General features: G+C 45.4%; 1 protein-coding gene across 1 annotated transcript in view; it reads right to left on the reverse strand.

Moving 5' to 3' along the window:
- Positions 1–2,865: 2,865 nt before the first annotated feature.
- The window catches only part of CYP27A1 (cytochrome P450 family 27 subfamily A member 1), a 32,443-nt gene continuing 12,304 nt past the window's right edge, over positions 2,866–23,004 (reverse strand). Inside the window, exons 2-9 of the mRNA XM_003925521.4 lie at positions 8,647–8,837; positions 5,678–5,877; positions 5,350–5,547; positions 5,003–5,175; positions 3,973–4,139; positions 3,701–3,779; positions 3,402–3,614; positions 2,866–3,249 (exon numbers count right to left, since the gene is read on the reverse strand). Coding sequence (XP_003925570.1) covers positions 3,130–3,249; positions 3,402–3,614; positions 3,701–3,779; positions 3,973–4,139; positions 5,003–5,175; positions 5,350–5,547; positions 5,678–5,877; positions 8,647–8,837 — 1,341 coding nt within the window. The 3' untranslated portion in view covers positions 2,866–3,129. The remainder of the gene's footprint in view (positions 3,250–3,401; positions 3,615–3,700; positions 3,780–3,972; positions 4,140–5,002; positions 5,176–5,349; positions 5,548–5,677; positions 5,878–8,646; positions 8,838–23,004) is intronic.

Consider the following 23,004-nt stretch of genomic DNA (forward strand, 5'->3'; position numbering starts at 1 on the left):
GTAGAAAACTCTGTGTCCTCCTCTCCCCTTCCCTCCTCTCCTCTCTCTTCCTCTCCATCCCCTCCCCTCCTTTCCCCTCCCCTCTCTTCCCTTCCCTTCCCCCTATTCATGTCTCTTGCTCAGGAAACATTAACTAAGCACCTCCTAGGTGCTAGACACAGACACCGGGATCCAGCATTAAAGGAGCCTGATTTGTGCCCTTCAGGGTATTCCCAGTTGGTTGGGAGAGAGCTGGATCTCTAACAAAGTGAGCGTGCTGAGAGCTCAGCTCTGTAAGCAGGGGAGGGGAAGGTGGGGCCACAGGATTGCTCAAGAGGTCAGGGAGGGCTCTGCAGAGGCAGTGACATTTGAGCTGAATCCTAAGGAAGAGCAAGCTCTCTGTGATGACATGACAGTTGGGGAAGAGAGTGTTCCAAGAGTGAGGACAGGAGGTACAAAGTATTGAGGCTGGAAAGAGCAGAATGTGCTCAGAGACGTGCAAGGAATTCAGGCTCAGTTGTGAAGGGTGACCACGGTCAGGGTGCAGGGTGCCAGCTCACAGTGAGTCTTGTGAACCACAGTAACAACTTGGAACTTGACTGAAGGCTGAGGGTAGTTCTGAAGTATTTTAATCAGGGCAATGGCAACATTTTAAAAATGATTTCAAATCCTAATTCCCACAGGCCTAAGACAGTGAACTTTAGGTTGGGGTGGTAGCTCACACCTGTAATCCCAGCACTTTGGGACGCCAAGGTAGGCAGATCCCTTGAACTTGGGAGTTCAAGGCCAGCCTGGTCAACACGGCAAAGCCCCATCTCTACAAAAAAAATACAAAAATTAGCTGGGCGAGGTGGCGCGTGCCTGTAGTTCCAGCTACTCAGGAGACTAAAGTGGGAGACTTGCCTGAACCCAGGTTGAGAATGCAGTGAGCCAAGATGGCACCACTGCCCTCCAGAATGAAACCCTGTCTCAAAAAAATAAAATTATTTTTAGAAAAAGAAAGTGAGGGCCAGGTGGCTCACGCCTGTAATCCCAGCACTTTGGGAGGCCAAGGCAGGTGGATCACCTGAGCTTCAGAATTCAAGACCAGCCTGACCAATATGGTGAAACCCTGTCTCTAAAACATTAAAAAAAATTTTTTTTAATAAGAAAGTGGCCAGGCGTGGTGGCTCAAGCCTGTAATCCCAGCACTTTGGGAGGTCGAGGCGGGTGGATCACAAGGTCAAGAGATCGAGACCATCCTGGTCAACATGGTGAAACCCTGTCTCTAAAAAAAAAAAAAAAAAAAAAAAAAAAAATTTAAAAAAGAAAGTGATTAGCTGGGCATGGTGGCGCGTGCCTGTAATCCCAGCTACTCCGGAGGCTGAGGCAGGAGAATTGCCTGAACCCAGGAGGCGGAGGTTGCGGTGAGCCGAGATCGTGCCATTGCACTCCAACCTGGGTAACAAGAGCGAAACTCTGCCTCAAAAAAAAAAAAAAAGAAAAGAAAAAGAAGAAAGAAAGTGGCCAGGCATGGTGGCTCAAGCCTGTAATCCCAGCACTTTGGGAGGTCGAGGCGGGTAGTTCACGAGGTCAAGAGATGGAGACCATCCTGGTCAACATGGTGAAACCCCGTCTCTACTAAAAATACAAAAACATTAGCTGGGCATGGTGGCGCGTGCCTGTAATCCCAGCTACTCAGGAGGCTGAGGCAGGAGAATTGCCGGAACCCAGGAGGCGGAGGTTGCGGTGAGCCGAGATCGCAACATTGCACTCCAGCCTGGGTAACAAGAGTGAAACAATGTCTCAAAAAAAAAAAAAAAAAAGTGAACTTCATTTTTTTCTATGATTCCACCAAAATTCACTACTGGGGCTAGGACTCACTGAATTTCCAGGTTAGTGTCATGGTGCAATGGTTCTCAATGGCAACCCACTTTCCCTCAAGAGGGCTTCCTGTGCTAACGAGCCTGGAAAGTTAAAAACTATAATCCCTGGGCTCCCTTGCAGCTAGTGCTCCAGGCAGGACTTAAGTTCCTTTCCCAGCTGTATGTGAGGGATGTGGAAGGTGAAAGAGAGGTACAGGCCCTGCCCTTCCTGCTGTCAGGAGCAATTGTTAGGCATTCGTGGAGGCCTGAGGGCAGTTACTGCTAGCTTCGTGGGTATTGAGAGGCAGGAGGGGCTCATCCTGCGTGACCCGTTTTGCTTTGTTTTGCTGGCCCAGACCTACTTGAACCTAGCTCCTACTATCGTTTCTGTAGCACCCCATTGCCTATATCTCTGCACTTTCTGTTCAAAGAGAGTGGTTTCTGAGTGGTTTCTATTCTCTTTCTTTTTTTTTTTTTTTTTTTTTTTTTTTTTTTTTTTTTGAGACAGAGTCTCACTCTGTTGCCTAGGCTGCAGTGCAGTGGAATGATCTTGGCTCACTGCAAGCAACCTCGGCCTCCCTGGTTCAAGTGATTCTCCTGCCTCAGGCTCCCAAGTAGCTGGGATTACAGGCATCCGCCACCATGCTTGGCTAAATTTTTGTATTTTTAGTAGAGATGGGGTTTCACCATGTTGGTCAGGCTGGTCTCGAACTCCTGACCTCGTGATCCGCCTGCCTTGGCCTCCCAAAGTGCTAGGATTACAGGCATGAGCCACCGCGCCCGGCCTGGTTTCTATTCTCTACAACTGCAATTTGACCGACACAGTGCCACTCTAGGGTGCTTGGGAGTCACTGCAGTTCTGCTCCGTGTGGCCTCAACCAGTGCCTGTGAAACCAAGACCTCTCTGTGAGGCCTGGGAAAGCAAAAGGTGTTCTCAGCTTCAAAGTTTGGAGTAGGGGACTATGCCTCCTGCCATGACTCAGTGGAGCAGGGGAATTCCATCAGACGGCGGGTAGTCAAAAAGAATGACAAAAGTCTCCAATAGGAAATAAAAGTCCCTTTATTTTATATTCTACCCAAGGACAGCAATGTGATAAAGGAGAGGCCTTTTATCTGAGAGGGAGTTGCTCAAAATGATAGAAGTGGCAAAAGCTCAGGGTCTGTGAGAAGTGCAGGGAGTTCCTCCCACCTCTTGAAGCTGGCGGCCCCCTTCTCTCCTTCCTCATCTGAGACACAGCAGCGGCCAGGAACCACTGTTCCAGGGCTGGAGCCTCCACGACAAGCCCCAGCAAGGCGGGGACTCAGCTTAGCACTGTCTCTGCAGGAACTGCAGGCCCACTTTCTTACTGGGAACCAGGACAATGCGGGCCACACTCTTCACCTCTCCCGTCTCCGGGGCCAGGACCACCTGGTACTTCCGGATCAGCTGGGGGTAAAGAGCGCATGTGGGTGGGTGGATTGTGAGTTCAATATCCACTCCCCACTCTGCACACTCCCACCCTGTGCCTCCCTTCCTCTCCTCCCAGGATTCTTCCCCCTCTTCCTGATCATGCACCCTTCTGGCCTCTCCCAACTCACCCTTGCCAGGAGTAGCTGCATTTCCAGCTCTGCAATCCTGCGGCCCAGGCAGGCCCGCACCCCATAACCAAAGGGCACGGAGCCAAATGGGTGCTGGATTCTGAGGGTAGCAGGCTGGCTGTTTCTCAGCCAGCGGCGGGGCTGGAAGCTCTCAGGGTCAGAGAAGGTGTCAGGGTCCCGGGACACCACGTAGTGGCAGAACACAAATTGGGTCTAGAGAGGAAGATTGGGCAGCATGAATGCATCTTTTCGGGGGTACGAGGCACTCCTGGGTACTCGGGCTCTCTAGCCCCACTCACATTCTTGGGGAAGAGGAAGCCATCAACTTCAGTTTCCTTTTCTATGATCCGGGAATTTGTGGGGACCACAGGGTAGAGGCTGCAGGGAAAAGAGTGTCTAGAGTCTGCCTCTGGATTTAAGGGGGTACAAAGTGCCGCACCCCTGCTCCCCTACCTCTCCCATCTCATCCTCACCATTAACCCCAGCCCACCTGTCCTCACTTCCGATTTCCTCCTCTGATTCCTCCCCTACACATAGACCCTGTGCCCCCCAGAACAGCATCCTGTCCTACCGCAGAGTCTCCTTAAGCACAGCTTTGAGCAAGGGCATGTGGGCAAAGTCCTTGTACTGGGGCACCTGGCCAGCTGGCACCACACCCACCACTTCCTCATGCAAGGCCGCCTGGATCTCAGGATGCTTTGAGAGGTGGTACAGGGCCCATGTCAGCGTGTTGGATGTCTAGGAGATAGAGTGGGAGATGAGGTGAGGAGGATTTCTAGGAAGAGGCCAGTCATGGGAGGGTGGATGAGGGGGTGTGTGCCAAATGTGTGAGAAAATGAATTTGGCACAAGCCTAACAAGAAAACAGATGAAGGTTCATGGCAACCTCCATACTAAACACGAATCATGAATCCACAGTGGGATGAGGGTATCACAATACGATGGAGAGTACCACCTTCACAAGAGGAGGGAACCGCAACACAGAGAAACCCACCAGGATGAAAGCACTGGAAATGGGACACCCATAAAGAAAGAAGGTGCAGGCCAGGCGCGGCGGCTCATGCCTGTAATCCCAGCACTTTGGGAGGCCGAGGTGGGCGGATAACTTGAGATCAGGAGGTCGAGACCAGCCTGGCCAATATGGTGAAACTCTGTCTCTACTAAAATAAATTTTTTTAAAAACGGTGTGCTCCTGTAATCCCAGCTACTCGAAAGGCTGAGGCAGGAGAATCGCTTGAACCCAGGAGGTGGAGGTTGCAGTGAGCCGAGATCAAGTCACTGCACTTCAGCCTGGGAGACAGAGTGAGGCAGCAAGAGAGCTGGATAGATATGAGGTGAACTTCCCAGCTGTCGGAGAGAGTGAGAAGCTTCAGGAGGTGATGGAATCCCCCCTTACAAAAGAGCCATCCCCTGCCCACCCACCTCGGCTAATCTGAATGAGCCCTCTATTTTCCTTCCAGTGCTGTATACATGTTACAGCAAAAGAAGCAGGTCCTTGGAGGGATGAAGGTCGGGATCAGGTAAGGGATAATTGGGAAACTGCTTCAGGATGGGAGCTGGGGGCCCCTGGTCTCACTCCTCCCCCGCCCCCCACTCACACACCGTGTCCACTCCAGCCATGAGCAGCTCAGGCAGGCTTCCCATGGCCTCCCGAGGGCTGAGCTGTCCACTGGTCAGCAGGAAATGCAGGTAGCCAGACACCTGGACGCCATCTGGCCCCGCTACCTGCAGCTGGGTCTCCACTTCCTTGAGTTTCTCATCAATCAGCTTCTTCCCTGTGAGAGCAACAGAGAATAGGAAAGGACAAAGCCAAACGTCGTGATCTCCAAGGACCAAAAGCCTCTCCAAGAACTGGTGGCATGAGGGAAAAAACCCAGGAGAGACCACTGACGTACAGACCCGGGGTCACCCCCATCTCTCTTCCCTGGCCCCCATCTGGAACTCCTCACCAAAGGAGAAGATGACATTCCAACCATCCAGGTATCGCTTCCAGAAAGGCAGCACGGAGCGAGTCCACTTGGGGAGGAAGGTGGCATAGAGTGAATTCTGGAACATGAGCCCGACGGATCTGACGAAGGTCACGGTGTCCTCGGGGATGGATCGCTCCAGGCAGCCAATGCGTTTTTCAAACAGTATGTAGCAAATAGCTGAGTAGTGCACAGAGGCCATCACAGGAGGCAGAACCAGGACATACTGAATCCAGGAGCCCTTGAGGAGGGGGAACACAAACTCCCCCTGACCCATCCCCTTCCCCAGCCCCTTTCCCAGCAAGGGTACCTTCCAAGGCAAAGTAGTAGAAGAGTTGAGCCATGTCTGACACCTGGTTCCCCGTAGCACTCTCCGCCCGCAGCTGATCCAGTCGAGTCATAAAGTCATCAATCACCTCATTGAAAGCATCTGTATAGAGCGCTGCCTCTGCTGGCTTCAGCATCCGCTGGTTCAGAGCCTGGCGCAGCTGGTACCAGTGGTGTCCTTCCCTGCAGGGACAGGGAGGAACAGCACAAACATAAGCCTCTATAGGGGTTCAGTTAAGGGAGATCTTCTCACCCTGATGTTCCGCCCCCCACCCCGCACCTTCCCCAGGGTCAAGGGAAATCCCATACTCCTAGAATTTAGAATTATAGAATTATAAATCTCAAGTGACAATCTTAGAATCCCAAAACTTCAGAATCTCGCTACAGCAAAGTGGAAGTGGGTATGGTGGGCATCTAGAACCAGACTACCCAGGGTCAAATCACAGGTCTGACCATTCCTGGCAGAGGGACCCTAGGTAGATAACGCCTGTGTGCCTCAGTTTCCCTTTCTATAAAATGAGGATAATAAGAGTGCCTATCTCAGTAGGGTTGTTTACATCATTGAAGTGCTTAGCTCAGTGCCTGGCACATGGTGAATGCTTAGTGAATATTGACTGATTATCTTAGAATTATACAACTCTGGACTCTTCTATGTATAAAATAAAGGGGCACTGCAGAGGCTGACGAATAAAGGAGGAGCACGTTAGGGTTCCCAAGGTGCTCAGGTTCTGAGGCTTCATGCTGTACTTGGCTCAGTGGGTCACAGGGAGAGGGACACCCACGAGGCTGATGCTCTAGGCTCTTGCCTGTCATGCAGTAGACAGTCAGGCCCCCTCCCTGGTTAGGCAAGGGTGCTCATGTGAGTGGCAACATACTTCCTGTAAGCAAGCTTAGTGTCCAGGGACTGTCCCCACTCTTAGCTGTTCCTCAAACCCATTTCCTAAGCAAGCTGGGTATGAGTCCATTTTTTTTAAAGGCTAGCTGTAGAGGAATAAGTACATTATGGTCCAACTTTAAGAGGAGATAAAAATCCATGTGTATATGTGCATGCTTCTAGATAAAGAGGGGAGAATACAGAACAGACTGTCAGCACTGGTTGCTAAGGAGGATGCCATCGGGGTGGAAGGGCGGGAGACTTTCTATTTTATTAGTGGAATTTCTACAGTATTACTTTTGAATTTTTTAAAGCAATGAAGTTTTTTTTCAAACGTATATTTTTGTTTTTAAAAATTATTATTTATGGCCAGGCGCAGTGGCTCACGCCTGTAATCCCAGCACTTTGGGAGGCAGAGGTGGGCAAATCACCTGAGGTTGAGAGTTCGAGACTAGCCTGACAAACATGGAGAAACCCTGTCTCTACTAAAAATACAGAATTGTTTGGGCATAGTGGCACATGCCTGTAATCCCAGCTACTTGGAAGGCTGAGGCAGGAGAATCTCTTAAACCCAGGAGGTAGAGGTTGTGGTAAGCCGAGATCACACTACTCTACTCCAGTCTGGGCCATAAGAGCAAAACTCCATCTCAAAAAAAAAAAAATATTATTTATTTAATGACCTTCAACACCCTGCCACCAGGAGCTCTCTTTATGATGTTAGGGGAAAATTACAAAAAGATAAACTAAAAATGTTGCTGAAAAATAAATGAAAACCAGAACAGACCCATTTGTTGGGATTTTGGGTTGTTCCAAAAGTATAACTCTCCGAACAGTAGGAACTGGATATACAGAACTTAAATGTGGCTGTTAAAATATCACTTGGGGAAACAATGCTTCATAAAATGATATTTTAAAAATATATATGTTGGCCGGGTACAGTGGCTCATGCCTGTAATCCCACACTTTGGGAGGCCGAGGCAGGTGGATCAGGAGGTCAAGAGAGCAAGACCATCCTGGACAATATGGTGAAACCCTGTCTCTACTAAAAATACAAAAATTAGCTGGGTGTGGTGGCACACACCTGTAGTCCCAGCTACTCGGGAAGCTGAGGCAGGAGAATCTCTTGAACCCAGGAGGCAGAGGTTGCCGTGAGCTGAGATTGTGCCACTGCACTCCAGCCTGGCACCTGGCAACAGAGACTCTGTCTCAAAATAAATAAATACATACATGTATATATATATATATATATATATATATATATATATATGTTAAAACAAAAATTGTTAAACCCCAAATTTAGGAGTTAGCAAAATTGTTTTCTTTCCCCAATCATCTGACGCAAAGATTCACAAAAGACCTTTTAAATGTATGCATGTGATATCATGTATTCAGGAAACTGGCTTTAGAGTCAAAAAATGGAAGTAGATTGCAAAAGGGTCTACCTAATGTTTGGCTCTGATTCTCAGTCTGAGCTGTCATGACACAGGTGGCCTCCAGTGAAAACCTGCAACCTAAATCTTGCCCTCGGTGTCAGATGTCAAGTTAAACAGGTCTTTTTTTTTTTTTTTTTTTTGAGATGGAGTCCCCCTCTGTTGCCCAGGCTGGAGTGTCTGATCTCAGCTCACTGCAATTTCCGCCTCCCAGGTTCAAACAATCCTCCTGCCTCAGCCTCCCAAGTAGCTGATATTACAGGTGCCTGCCACCACACCTAGCTAATTTTTGTATTTTTAGTAGAGACGGGGTTTCACCATGTTGGCCAAGCTGATCTCGAACTCCTGACCTCAAGTGATTGCCTGCCTCAGCCTCCCAAAGTGCTGGGATTACAGGTGTAGTTATTGCCATGATTTTTAATGGTGAAGACCTCAAGGACTTTTGCACCAACATAATATTTATTAGTGGAGAGCCAATGAGTGGTCCCTAGGCTTCAGCCCCTCCCAACAACTGCTCTCTAGACTATCAGGCTCAAAGGATGAAGGAAGGCCCTCTTCTGCCGGCTATCCACCTGCCTGCCCTGTGCCCACTGTTTTTCGCCCTGGCCCTCTGGGGCCCTGTCCCAGTCCCTTCAGGCCCCAGCTCACGTGGTGAATGGCCCATAGGTGAGGTCTTGCAGGTCCCGGTGCTCCTTCCACAGCTCCATGTCATTCCGTACTGGGTACTTGCCCTCTTGCCGCATCACTTGCTCCACGAGTGGGGCACTGGCCAGGTTCACGTGCATCTGAGGCCCCATGTTGGATATCCACATCGGACCAAACTTGGCCTTGTAAAGCACCTGTGGGGTTCAATCAAAGCTGACTAACTGGGCCGAGCTGGGCAGGTGCTTCCAGGACGGGAGATGGGGTGAGGAAGGGTCTGATGGCTACACCAGAGCAAATGGGCTGGGCTAAAAAAAAAAAGTACGTAGTGTAGGAGGCAAGCACCAGGACGGCCTGTTGTTCCAGAGTAAGAGCAGTAAAAAAAAACGTGCACACAGGAGTCAGAATATTGAGAGCAATGTGTGTCTGGTAGAACTGGGGGCATTGAGGTACTCAGAGGAATGAAGGTTTGGAAAAATGGGATATATGGTGAACTGAGGTATGTTGGGGCCCAGCATTTTAGGGAAACTGAGCCCTTTAGTGAAGTGTGATAGGAAGCCTATAGGTCCTTATTTGCATTTAAATCTACTGCAGCTTGCTGTCCATGAGATAATGAATGCCTTGTGTAATCAACAAGATAAAAGAAGCCTGATGAGAAACAGTAGGAAAACCAAGAAGCTGGATGAGAAAGTCAGGGTCCAAATATGAAGTAAGAAAGCCATGTGGTATGATTTTTATTTATTTATTTCCCATAAGTTTCCTGAGCTTCCATATGATTTTGTCTTTGAAATATAAGAACATAACAAAAAAAAAAAGAAATAAAAAATTTACTGGTTATGTCATGTAATATAATTCTCAAATATTTTAGCTTAGAATTTCTAAACCTCTTGACAATTGATATCCATGGCCTCTATGAAATTGACATTGGTATGATATTCTTATAGTTGCTGAAAATGAGAGGGAAAAGAAACATGTTTTGGGGGGTAAAAAATTTAAATAACCCACAAATCCTGAGACTAAATTTCCTAGGCAAGTCACACCTACAAACTGAATGAAGATGAAACAGTGGGTTCCTGGGCATGTCACCTTTCCTAATCTGTTGCTGAAAAGATTTTAAGAGGATCAGAATTGGTTTCAATATAGAAATTAGGCGAAAGGGCTTCTATAAAAGAGAAATTACAATTATAGAGATGATATCTATCATTCAAATTGTAGAAGGAAACTTCACCCAACCCATAGTCCAAAAAAATCTCCAATATTACTGGGTCTTACTATTGGTGTTAAAAACTGGCTTCTCTCACGCCTATGATGCCAGCACTTTGGGAGGCCAAGGCAGGTGAATTACAAGGTCAGGAGTTCGAGACCAGCCTGGCCAACATGGTAAAACCCGTCTCTATTAAAAATACAAAAAATTAGTTTGGCATGGTGGTGGGCACCTGCAATCTCAGCTACTTGGGAGGCTGAGGCAGGAGAATCACTTGAACCCAGGAGGCGGAGGTTGCCCTGAGCTGAGATAGCGCCACTGTGCTCCAGCCTAGGCAGCAATGCAAGATTCTGTCTCAAAAAAAAAAAAAAAAAAAAAACCTGGATTCTCCTAAGACCAGTGCAACATGATTATATCCAATATATCACCCATTTCCCCAGACTTCACCCTCAACCGATGGCTGATTCTGCCCAGTCCTGGGAAGACAGCCTTGACAAACCTCCACCATCCGTTTATACCTGTTTCCCATTTCTACCTCCCAGGAACACCTGCCAGTGTGTTCTAATTTTGAACAGTTGATCATGCCTGTCATGATTATGGTAAAGTGAATATGCCTATTTTCCCGGAAGGAAAATATACTGCTAGTAGGACTCTAAAATAACACATCCCTACTTGGAGGGTGATTTGTTAATATTTATAAAAAGTACAAGCAAATTTATAAACAAAGCCTGGGACATCCACATAATGAAATACTATGTCACCTTAATAAGGAATGAAGAAATTCCCTGTGTACTAATATGGAAAGATATCCAAGATAGATAGTTATGTGAAAAAGTATAAAGCATATATCTTTAGCCTAAGAAAGGGGGTCTAAATAAGAATATATAGTATTTGTATTTGCTTTTAGAGAAAAATACTAAATGAATATATAAGAGACAAGTTGAAGTGACTACCGGACCGAGGACAGTGGTTCACCCCTATAATCCTGGCACTTTGGAAGGCCAAGGCAGGAGGATTGCGTGAGCTGAGGAGTTTGAGATTAGCCTTGGCAACAAGGCGAAACCCTGTCTCTACACACACACACACACACACACACACACAAATTAGCTGGGCATGGCAGTATGTGGCAGTCATCCCAGTTACTCGGAGGCTGAGGTGGGAGGATCACTTGAACCTAGGAGGTCAAAGATGCATTGAGCCAGGACTGCACACACTGCACTCCAGCCTGGCTGGATGACAGAGTGAGACTCTGTCTCAAAAAAACAAAACAAAACAAAACAAAAAAAACCCCCCGATGCTACGAAATAACCCAGTAAAACCCCGTAACCCAGGGCTCCTCAACTGTGGCACTGTTAATCCTCGGAGTGAATAATTCTATGTTGTGGCCAACTGTGGTGTACGTTGCCGGGTGTCTAGCAGCATCCCGGGCCTCCCCCCATGAGTATCGCATCCCCTCTGAGTTGTGACTACCACAAATGTCTCCAGACATTTCCAAAATGTCCCCCCCTGGGGGACAAAATCACCCCAGATTGAGAACTACTGCAATAAACCCAGCCTCTTACTATGTCTCTTAATTCTTTAATTTTAGAAGACTTGTTTAAAAAAATAATACACCATTTTGAAGAAATATTTATCTAAGTTTGGTTTCTTATCCTTCTGTTAAGTTCAAGTAAACTCACATATAACACTTTAATAAAAATCTGAACAGCAGTTTTCTCAATGGTGGTAAACAGTGCTTTACAAATTAACTTACTTTCTTCACTAAACTGTGATTTACTTTTCAAATTTTTTGCCATATTCTTAGAATCAGGAGGAAAAAATATATATTTTAAAAGTAAATAAATAATACCAGCTTCTTCCCTGGAATCCAAAGCCAATGAGACCACTTCCTGGTTATCAGTATGGAGGTTTCTGGGACATTTTTCCTTTTACCTACGCCATGCCTTCTTCTTTCATGCTCCTCAGTTAGTTTACTTGGTGGAGCTTAACAAGGAGCTACTTATGTAAGAAGTTATTTTAGAAAGACAGCAGGACACTTGCTGAGAGATGCGTGCTATGTCTGTGATCCCACCATCAGATCATAACCTGAGCCAGTTGGAAAGCCCCAGCATTCTCAGATGGGTCCTGTCTAAGAGCCACTTTGCAGAACAGAGATCATCTTTCAGGATGAATGGGAGGGTTAGCCCCCTCCGACAAAACTCTAAAGCGGGAGAGTGTTGAATTCATTCAACATTCATTTATCAAGCTCATGTCCTGTTGCTCCTATACTGTTCAAGGGGCTAGGGATAGAGCAGTAAGCACAGCATCAAAGACCGTTTTAAAGAGTTTATATCCTAGTGCTTGAGCCAGACAGTTGAGAATTTGATTTCATATGTTCCTAAGTTGTTTTCTAATTATTTTGTGGATGTCTTGTCTCTTCAACTAAATTGAAAATCCTCAAGGGCAGAAACCGTTTCATACTTCTTTATGACATCCTAGATTGTTTGACACACTGCTAAGCACATTAGTAAGACGCTCAGTACATACTTAACAGCTGTTAATGAATCCAGCAGAAAGAAACACGGTACAGACAATACAAAGAACATAAGAGAGACAGAGACAGACATAGAAAGGGAGTAGGGAAGAGAATACGTAGAAAACTGGTTAACAGTAGCTCCTCTGAAGTTTTAAGAACCTGGAAGAACAACCTGAAAGGCAATTAAGAAAATAATTCCATTTACAATAACCTCTGTTATAGACTGAAGGTCTGCACAAACCTCAAATTCTTTTTTTCTTTTTTTTTTTTTTTTGAGATGGAGTTTCGCTCTCGTTACCCAGGCTGGAGTGCAATGGCGCGATCTTGGTTCACCGCAACCTCCGCCTCCTGGGTTCAAGCAATTCTCCTGCCTCAGCCTCCTGAGTAGCTGGGATTACAGGCACGTGCCACCATGCCCAGCTAATTTTTTTGTATCTTTAGTAGAGACGGGGTTTCACCATGTTGACCAGGATGGTCTCGATCTCTTGACCTCGTGATCCACCCGCCTCAGCCTCCCAAAGTGCTGGGATTACAGGCTTGAGCCACCGCGCCGGGCAACAAACCTCAAATTCTTATGTTGAAACCCCAACCCCCATGTTGCTACATTTGTTGATGGGGCCTCTGAGGAAGCAATTAAGGTTAAGTGAGATCATAAGGGTGGGGCCCTGATCTGATAGAATCACTGTCCTTATAATAAGAGACACCAGAGAGCTTGCCCTGTAGGGCACAGGGCAAAGGCAGCCATCTGCAAGCCAGGAAGAGACCCCTCATCAGAAACCAGTCCCTGGCACCCTGATCTCTGACTTCCAGCCTCTAGAATTGTGAGAAAATACATTTCTGTTGTTTAAGCCATCCAGTCTGTGGTATTTTGTTATGGCAGCCCAAGCAGACTAATAGATAGTATCCAAAAGGATAAAATATCTAGGAATACACTTACCCAAGGAGGTGAAACACTTAAACACTGAAAACTACCACACACTGCTGAAGGAAATTAAAGACCTAAATAAATGGAAAGTCATCCATGTTCATGGATTGGCTGACTTAATATTGTTTAAAATGGCAGTACTCCCCAAAGCAAGCTACAAGTCCAATGCATTCCCTATTAAAATTCCAGGGCATTTTTGCAGAGATGGAAGACCTGATCCTAAAATTAATATGGAACTGCAAGGGGCCCTAAATAGCCAAGATAATATGAAAAAAGGAAACAGTATTGGAACATTCTCACTTTCTGATTTCAAAACTTACTACAAAACTGCAATAATCAAAACAGTATGTTACTGGCATAAATGTAGACATATAGACCAATGGAATACAATTGAGAATTCAGAAATACACTGGAACATCTATAGTCAACAGATTTTTTGATAAGGGTGCACAGACCATTCGATGGGGAAAGAATGTCTTTTCTTTTTTTTTTTATTGCATTTTAGGTTTTGGGGTACATGTGATGAACATGCAAGATTGTTGCATAGGTACACACTTGGCAGTGTGGTTTGCTGCCTTCCGTCCCCTCACCTGTATCTGTCATTTCTCCCCATGCTATCTCTTCCCACCTCCCCACCCCCCCGCCCCTCCCCCATTTCCCCCCAACGGACCCCAGTGTGTAGTGCTCCCCTCCCTGTGTCCATGTGTTCTCATTGTTCAACACCCACCTATGAGTGAGAATATACGGTGTTTGATTTTCTGCTCTTGTGTCAGTTTAAGAATGTCTTTTCAGCCGGGCGCGGTGGCTCAAGCCTGTAATCCCAGCACTTTGGGAGGCTGAGGCGGGTGGATCATGAGGTCAAGCGATCGAGACCATCCTGGTCAACATGGTGAAACCCCATCTCTACTAAAAATACAAAAAATTAGCTGGGCATGGTGGCGCGTGCCTGTAATCCCAGCTACTCAGGAGGCTGAGGCAGGAGAATTGCCTGAGCCCAGGAGGCGGAGGTTGCGGTGAGCCGAGATCGTGCCATTGCACTCCAGCCTGGGTAACAAGAGTGAAACTCCGTCTCAAAAAAAAAAAAAAAAAGAATGTCTTTTCAATAAATGGTACTGGGACCACTGGACACCTAAATGCAAAATAGTGAAGTTGGAACCCCTACCTCACTCCATATACAAAAATTAACTCAAAATGGATCAACAACCTAAAGAGAAGAACTAAGACTATAAAACTCTTTGAATAAAATAGGAGGGTAAATCTTTATGACCCTGGATATGACAATGAATTCTTATCTTTGAGAACAAAGGCATGAGCAGTTTTGCTTTTTTAAAAATAGATAAATAGTACTTCATAAAAATTAAAAACTTTTGGCCAGGCATGATGGCTCACACCTGTAATCCCAGCACTTTGGGAGGTTGAGGCAGGTGGATAACTTGAGGTCAGGGGTTCGATACTATCCTGGCCAACATGGTGAAACCCTGTCTCTACTAAAAATACAAAAATCAGCCAAGCATGGTGGCACTTGCCGGTAGTCCCAGCTACTTAAGAGGCTGAGGCAGGAGAATCACTTGAACCCAGGAAGCAGAGGATGCAGTGAGCTGAGATTGCGCCACTGCACTCCAGCTTGGGTGACAAAGTAAAGCTCTGTCTCAAAAAAAAAAAAAATCAAAAACTTTTGTGCATCAAAGGATGTTATCAAGCATATCAAAAGACAACTTACAGAATGAGAGAAAATATTTTCAAATCATGTATCTGATAAGCATTTAATATCCAGAGCATACAAAGAACTGTTACAATCCAACAACAAAAAGCGCGGTGGCTCAAGCCTGTAATCCCAGCACTTTGGGAGGCCGAGGCGGGTGGATCACGAGGTCGAGAGATCGAGACCATCCTGGTCAACATGGTGAAACCCCGTCTCTACTAAAAAAAATACAAAAAATTAGCTGGGCATGGTGGCGTGTGCCTGTAATCCCAGCTACTCAGGAGGCTGAGGCAGGAGAATTGATTGAACCCAGGAGGCGGAGGTTGCGGTGAGCCGAGATCGTGCCATTGCACTCCAGCCTGGGTAACAAGAGCGAAACTCCGTCTCAAAAAAAATAAAATAAAAAATAAAATAAAAAATAAATAAAAATAAAATAAGCAAATAACGGCTGAGCATGGTGGCTCACGCCTGTAATTCCAACGCTTTGGGAGGCCGAGCCAGGCAGATCACTCGAGTCCAGGAGTTTGAGACCAGCCTGGCCAATATGGCAAAACCCTTTCTCTACTAAAAATACAAAAATTAGCCAGGCATGGTGGCGCACTTGTAGTCCTAGCTACTTGGGAGGCTGAGGCATGAGAATCACTTGAACCCAAGAGGCAGAGGTTTCAGTAAGCCAAGATCACACCACTGCACTCCAGCCTGGGTGGCAGAGTGAGACTCTGTCTCTAAATAAATAAATAAATAAATAAGCAAAGAACTTGAATAGACATTTCTCCAACGAATCTATACAACAAATATTTTGCAAATATCATAGTTGAAAACGGTTTGTCTTTGTGATATATGTTCTGCATGTTCTATTTGCACATGAAAAGATGTTCAATATCATTGGTCATTAAGGAAATGCAAACCAAAGCCACTGTCAACCACCAGAATGGCTTAAAAAGAGAGGAAAAAGAAAATGACAGTATCAGTTCTTAGATGAGGGAGCAGAGGCTGATTTATTCTTTTCTTTCTTTTTTTTTTTTTTTTTTTTTTTTGAGACAGAGTTTCGCTCTTGTTACCCGATCTCGGCTCACCGCAACCTCCGCCTCCTGGGTTCAGGCAATTCTCCTGCCTCCGCCTCCTGGGTAGCTGGGATTACAGGCACGCACCACCATGCCCAGCTAATTTTTTGTATTTTTAGTAGAGACGGGGTTTCACTATGTTGACCGGGATGGTCTCGATCTCTTGACCTCGTGATGCACCCATCTCGGCCTCCCAAAGTGCTGGGATTACAGGCTTGAGCCACCGCGCCCGGCAGGCTGATTTATTCTTGTTTATTCGCCCTCTGACAAAAACATCAGCAGTCTCTCTTTTCTGCAGGAAATAGAGTACTATTTTTCTCCCAGCACCAAACTGGTAGTAAGCAGCCTTCTGGAAGAGTGAGGACTTCCTTACCTTTGACAAGCTGCTGGAATAATGTTCCAAAAAGCAGCAGAAATGCCTGCATCCTGAGAATCAAAGCTCTATGAATGAACAAGAAATAGAAAATACCTTATAGGAAGTAAATAATTAATCAGCAGATAGAAAGAGCATGGGGTAACAAAGCAGGTAGTTCTGTTTCTTCACATCTTAGCCTAGTCTTAAATAAGAGGAAATGAATAAGTCAACAAATGTCATTAAAGCAACTAGTTGATTATTAGAGCAAATCTAGTTAGACCCACATCCGGAGTCATTGCAGGCCTAAAGAGTGCCTTAAGTAAAAATTAGGGGAAAAAAATGCTGGCTTGAGGCAGAAGCAGCTGCAGCCCCGGCCGCAGCCCAGGGCCTGGCAAGCCAAGTGCAAGCTCTGTTCCTGCTCCTCACGTGACCCCTTGGTCAGGCGCCTGCCTTGTGGACCTCACATCATACCCGGAAATCAATCCCAGATGGGGTAGTTTAAAAGAAACTACAAAAAGACAAGAAGAAAATAGGATAAATACACAATCCAAAAACCCACTTGAAAAATAGACGTAAAAACAAAAGTAGGGAATTTACAAAAAAAGAAATACAAATAGTAAATCCATGCAGAAAATAGGTTCAGTCTTACAAATAAGGACATGGAGAATATATGTCATGAAGAAATACCGTTTTCAACTATGATATTTGCAGAGACTGTTTTTGCAAACATCATAGTTGAAAATGATATGTCTTTGTGATATATGTTCTGCATGTTCTATTTGCAAAAATAAAAAAAAAGTTTTTGTAAAACAAAAACTTTTCAACTGTTTCTGGTTTTTTTGTTTTTTTCAGATGGAGTCTCACTCTGTCACCCAGTCTGGAGTGCAGTGGCACCATCTCAGCTGACCGCAACCTCCATCTCCCAGATTCAAGTGATTCTGCTGCCTCAGGCTCCTGAGTAGCTGGGATTACAGGCATACACCACCATGCCTAGCTAATTTTTTTGTATTTTAGTAGAGAGTTTCACCATGTGGCCAGGCTGGTCTCGAACTTCTGACCTCAAGTAATCAGCTCACCTCAGCCTCCCAAAATGCTGATTACAGGTGTGAGCCACTTCCTGTTGCCATGTTTTTGTTTTCTAGAATGATCTTTGTCATGCAAAACCATTGCCTTTGTAACTTTTCTGGAGGACAATTTGGCAGTTACTACATATCAAAGATCTGAACAAAATCCTTTATCACAATGGTTCTGTTTTAGGAGTTTTATTCTAAGAAAATAATTGAGATGTACACAAACATTTAGTGCTAGATATATTAATATTAATCAAAGCTTATACATCAAAAATCTAAATGTATAACAACAGGATTCAGTAAATCCTGATGTAGCCATCCAATGAAACACTTTCAGCCATTAAAAATTGTTGTTTTTGTTTTTGTTTTTGGTTTTGGTTTGAGATGGAGTTTCGCTCTTGTTACCCAGGCTGGAGTGCAATGGCACGATCTCAGCTAACCGCAACCTCCGCCTCCTGAGTTCAAACAATTATCCTGCCTCAGCCTCCTGAGTAGCTGGGACTACAGGCTCGTGCCACCATGCCCAGCTAATTTTTGTATTTTTAGTAGAGACAGGGTTTCACCATGTTGACCAGGATGGTCTCCATCTCTTGACCTCGTGATCCACTCGCCTCAGCCTTCCAAAGTGCTGGGATTATAGGCATGAGCCACCGCGCCCAGCCTAAAAATTGTTATAGAAGTGTATTTATTGATAAAGATACTCATATTTCTTTTTTTTTTTTTTTTTCTTGAGACGGAGTTTCGCTCTTGTTGCCCAGGCTGGAGTGCAATGGTGCATTCTCAGCTCACCGCAACCTCCGCCTCCTGGGTTCAAGCAATTCTCCTGTCTCAGTCTCCCAAGTAGCTGGAATTACAGGCATGTGCCACCACGTCCGGCTAATTTTTTGCATTTTTAGTAGAGACGGGGTTTCACCAGGTTGACCAGGATGGTCTCGATCTCTTCACCTCATGATCCATCAGCCTTGGCCTCCCAAAGTGCTGGGATTACAGGTGTGAGCCACCGTGTCCGGCCCCTCACATTTATTTTTCAGTAAAGTGGCAAGTTACAAGAGAGAGCACATGGTATGCTTTTATTTTAAATATATATGTATATGTAGATGACATATGGGGAAAACAGACAATGCCTGCCTGCTTAGAACAAGATCATGGGTGTATTTACATATTCATTTCACAAACGCTTATTAAGCACTTATGGGTATAAGGTATTGTGCTATGTGGTAGGCGTAGGGATTATGGAAGATTTGGATTTTCTTTTTTTTTGTTGTTTCTTTATATTTTCTCATTTCTCTAAAATATGCATATATTACTTTTGTAAATTATTTCAATTTTAAATAGTATTTTCTATTAAATGTAGTATGTAGCCACAAAATTAGCATGTAATTGTAACTCAGATTTATGTGCTTTTCCTTTTTTTAATTGCATTTTAGGTTTTGGGGTACACGTGAAGAACATGCAAGATTGTTGCATAGGTACACACATGGTAGTGTGATTTGCTGCCTTCCTCCCCATCATCTATATCTGGCATTTCTCCCCATTTCTATCTCTCCCCAACTCCCCACCCACCACTGTCCCTTCCCTATTTCCCCCCAACAGACCCCAGTGTGTGATGCTCCCCTCCCTGTGTCCATCTGTTCTCATTGTTCAACACCCACCTATGAGTGAGAACATGTGGTGTTTGATTTTCTGTTCTTGTATCAGTTTGCTGAGAATGATGGTTTCCAGGTTCATCCATGTCCCTACAAAGGACACGAACTCACCGTTTTTCATGGCTACATAGTATTCCATGGTGTATATGTGCCACATTTTCCCTGTCCAGTCTATCATCGATGGGCTTTGGGTTGGTTCTAGGTCTTTGCTATTGTATACAGTGTTGCAATGAACATTCGTGTGCATGTGTCCTTATAGTAGAACAATTTTATAATCCTTTGGATATATACCCAGTAATGGGATTGCTGGGTCAAATGGAATTTCTATTTCTAGGTCCTTGAGGAATCACCACGCTGTCTTCCACAATGGTTGAACTAATTTACATTCCCACCAACAGTGTAAAAGTATTCCTATTTCTCCATATCCTCTCCAGCATCTGTTGTCTCCAGATTTTTTAATGATTGCCATTCTAACTAACATGAGATAGTATCTCAATGTAGTTTTGATTTGCATTTCTCTAATGACCAGTGATAATGAGAATTTTTTCATATGTTTGTTGGCCTCATGTATGTCTTCTTTTGTAATGTGTCTGTTCATATCCTTTGTCCACTTTTGAACGGGCTTGTTTTTTCTTGTAAATCTGTTTTAGTTCTTTGTAGATTCTGGATATCAGCCCTTTGTCAGATGGGTAGATTGCAAAAATTTTTTCCCATTCTGTTGGTTGCTGATTCACTCTAATGACTGTTTCTTTTGCCGTGCAGAAGCTGTGGAGTTTGATTAGGTCCCATTTGTCTATTTTGGCTTTTGTTGCCAATGCTTTTGGTGTTTTGGTCATGAACTCCTTGCCTCTGCCTATGTCCTGAATGGTTTCGCCTAGATTTTCTTCTAGGGTTTTTATGGTGTTACGTCTTATGTTTAAGTCTTTAATCCATCTGGAGTTAATTTTAGTGTAAGGTGTCAGGAAGGGGTCCAGTTTCTGCTTTCTGCACATGGCTAGCCAGTTTTCCCAACACCATTTATTAAACAGGGAGTCCTTTCCCCATTGCTTGTTTTTCTCAGGTTTGTCAAAGATCAGATGGTTTGTGTGATTTTTTAAGATAATTTTTACAGGAAAAGAAAGTGCCTGTCTCATGGTCATGTGTTTTTGTTTTTTTTTTTTAAATTTCTTTTAAATTTTTCTGTGAGCCACTGCACCTGGCCGACTCAGAGTATCTTATTTTTAATTATTTTTAATTTTTTTTTTTTGAGATGGAGTCTCACTCCGTCGCCCAGGCTGGAGTGCAGTGGCATGATCTCGGCTCACTGCAACCTCCACCTCCCAGGTTCAAGCAATTCTTCTCCCTCAACCCCCCAAGTAGCTGGGATTACAGGCACGTGCCACCACGCCCAGCTCTACTATTTTTAGCAGAGACAGGGTTTCGCCATGTTGACCAGGCTGGTCTCAAACTCCTGACCTCAGGCGATCCACCCGCCTCAGCCTCCCAAAGTACTGGGATTCCAGGCATGAGCCACGGTCCCCAGCCAGTCACGTGTTTTTTTTATCTCAACTCAGTTATCCCAGCTGGCAGTACCAGTTGAGGAATCAGGGATTGCTTGGCCACAGATTTTGTTCTAGTTTAGCTCAGCATTACCAGGTTACGTAACTTTGCCATAGCACCCTTAAGACTTTCCATGTATCCATATACACAAAGGTTGGAACCAGCCTTCCCTGAGCCTTGAAGACTGACTGCCCTGTGATCCTCCTGGAACACTGAAGAATGGGAGGCCCCTCCCATTCCTTACTGGCCTCCCCATCTCCCTCAGAGGCATCATGACACAGCTTCTCATTACCTCCTGGATTCTGAGATAACGGACTTTCTGCCTTGTCCTCTCTCAGAAAAGAGCTACGGAATATAAAACCCCTTGGTTGCTGTCTAGCAGGGGTTTCTCAGAAATGGGGGTATGCCACAACTTGCATTGCAGTCATCTGTCTGTGTTTTAGAAAGATCTTACCCCCCGTCAAGATGAACAAGGCCAGGGCAGAAGCCCAAGTCTCTCCTTCTCTAAGGAGGACCAGAGGCTTTGGCACTGGTCAAGGTGTGCTGGGGACTTGATGGCAACTGCAGTTGTCAAACATGTTCAGCCTTTTACGACACTGGGTATAAGTCACTGGGGCACCAAGAAATGCCCATGGGTATGGTCCAAAAATTAATTTAACTGGGTTTGGAAGAAACTCTCAGATTGAACAGTGGACTGATGTAATTTCATGGATATATTAATAAGGAGTCTCCAGAAAAAAGAAACAGTGGGATATAGGTATATAGGGAGAGATTTATTTTACAGAATTGGCTCATGTGATCACGGAGGTTGGCAAGTATAAAGTCTGCAGTGCAGGCTGGCAGGCTGGAAGTTCCAACAGAAGTCAATATTGCGATCTTGAATCTGAAGGTGGTCTGGAGGCAGATTCATTCCCTTCTGGGGACATTGTCTTTTTGCACAAGGCCTTCCACTGCTTGAACAAGGCCCATCTACATTACAGAGGGTAATCTGCTTTACTCAAAGTCTGCCAATTTCACGGGTTTGTTTGTTTGTTTGTTTGTTGAGACTGAGTCTTGCTCTGTCGCCCAGGCTGGAGTGCAGTGGTGTAATATCGGCTCACGACAAATTCCGCCTCCTGGGTTCAGGCAATTCTCACTCCTGAGCCTCCCGAATATCTGGGATTACAGGCATGTGCCACCACACCCAGCTAATTTTTGTGTTTTTAGTAGTGACAGGGTTTCACCACGTGGCCCAGGCTGGTCTGGATCTCCTAAGCTCAAGCGATCCACTGCCTCAGCCTCCCAAAGTGCTGGATTACAAGTGAAAGCCATGTACCCGGCCCTGTCAATTTAATGTTAATGTTACCTTCACAGCAACTTCTAGGCTGGTGTTTGACCAAACAACTGAGTGTCATAGCCTAGCTAAGTTAACATAAAATTAACTATCACAGGCTGGGTGCAGTGGATCACGATACCTGTAATCCCAGCACTTTGGGAGGCCAAGGCAGAAGGATAACTTGAGCCTAGGAGTTCGACACAGCCTGGGTGACATAGTGAGACCCCTGTTCCCACACAAAAAAATTTTTAATTTGCCAGGTATGGTAGCACATACGTGGGGTCCTAGCTACTTGTGAGGTTGAGGCTTACTTCTAAACCTCTTTTCCCTTGGACTCCTGAGGGTAAAGGAAATTGTGCCCACCTTTCCATGGCGGCTGAGGCTGCAGTGAGCTGAGATCGCACCACCACACTCCAGCCTGGGTGACATAGTCAGACTGTGTTTCAATTAAAAAAAAAGAAAAAGAAGAAGTTTTAATAGGCTAGGAGTGATAAAGATCACTGTTTATATTCTCTGTAGAGTTTTAATTGTGAAAAAGCATTTGTGAGGCTGGTCTTAAGCTGCAGCCAACCTGGTGTGCTTCGCGTGTCTTTTGTGTGGTCCCTAGCCGACTTTGCTGCAGACCTCCATCTTGGTTTTTGGTTTGTTTGTTTGTTTTTGGAGACAAAGTCTTGCTCTTGTCCCTCAAACTGGAGTACAATGGTATGAGCTTGGTTCACTGCAACTGCTTCCCAGGTTCAAACAATTCTCCTGCCTCAGCCTCCCGAGTAGCTGGGATTACAGGCACCTGCCACCACACCCAGCTAATTTTTGCATTTTTAGTAGAGATGGGGTTTCTCTATGTTGGTCAGGCTGGTCTCGAACTCCTGACCTCAAGTGATCTGCCTGCCTCGGCCTTCCAAATTGCTCGGATTACAGGTGTGAGCCACAGCACCAGGCCCCTATCTTGTTTTATGGCCTGAGAATGTGGCCTGTAACCCAGCTGGCAAGGCTCTGTTTTGCAGTCCTGCTTTAGGCAATGAATACTTT

The sequence above is a fragment of the Saimiri boliviensis genome, chromosome 5, assembly GCF_048565385.1.
Source record: "Saimiri boliviensis isolate mSaiBol1 chromosome 5, mSaiBol1.pri, whole genome shotgun sequence".
Classification (NCBI taxonomy): Eukaryota; Metazoa; Chordata; class Mammalia; order Primates; family Cebidae; genus Saimiri; species Saimiri boliviensis.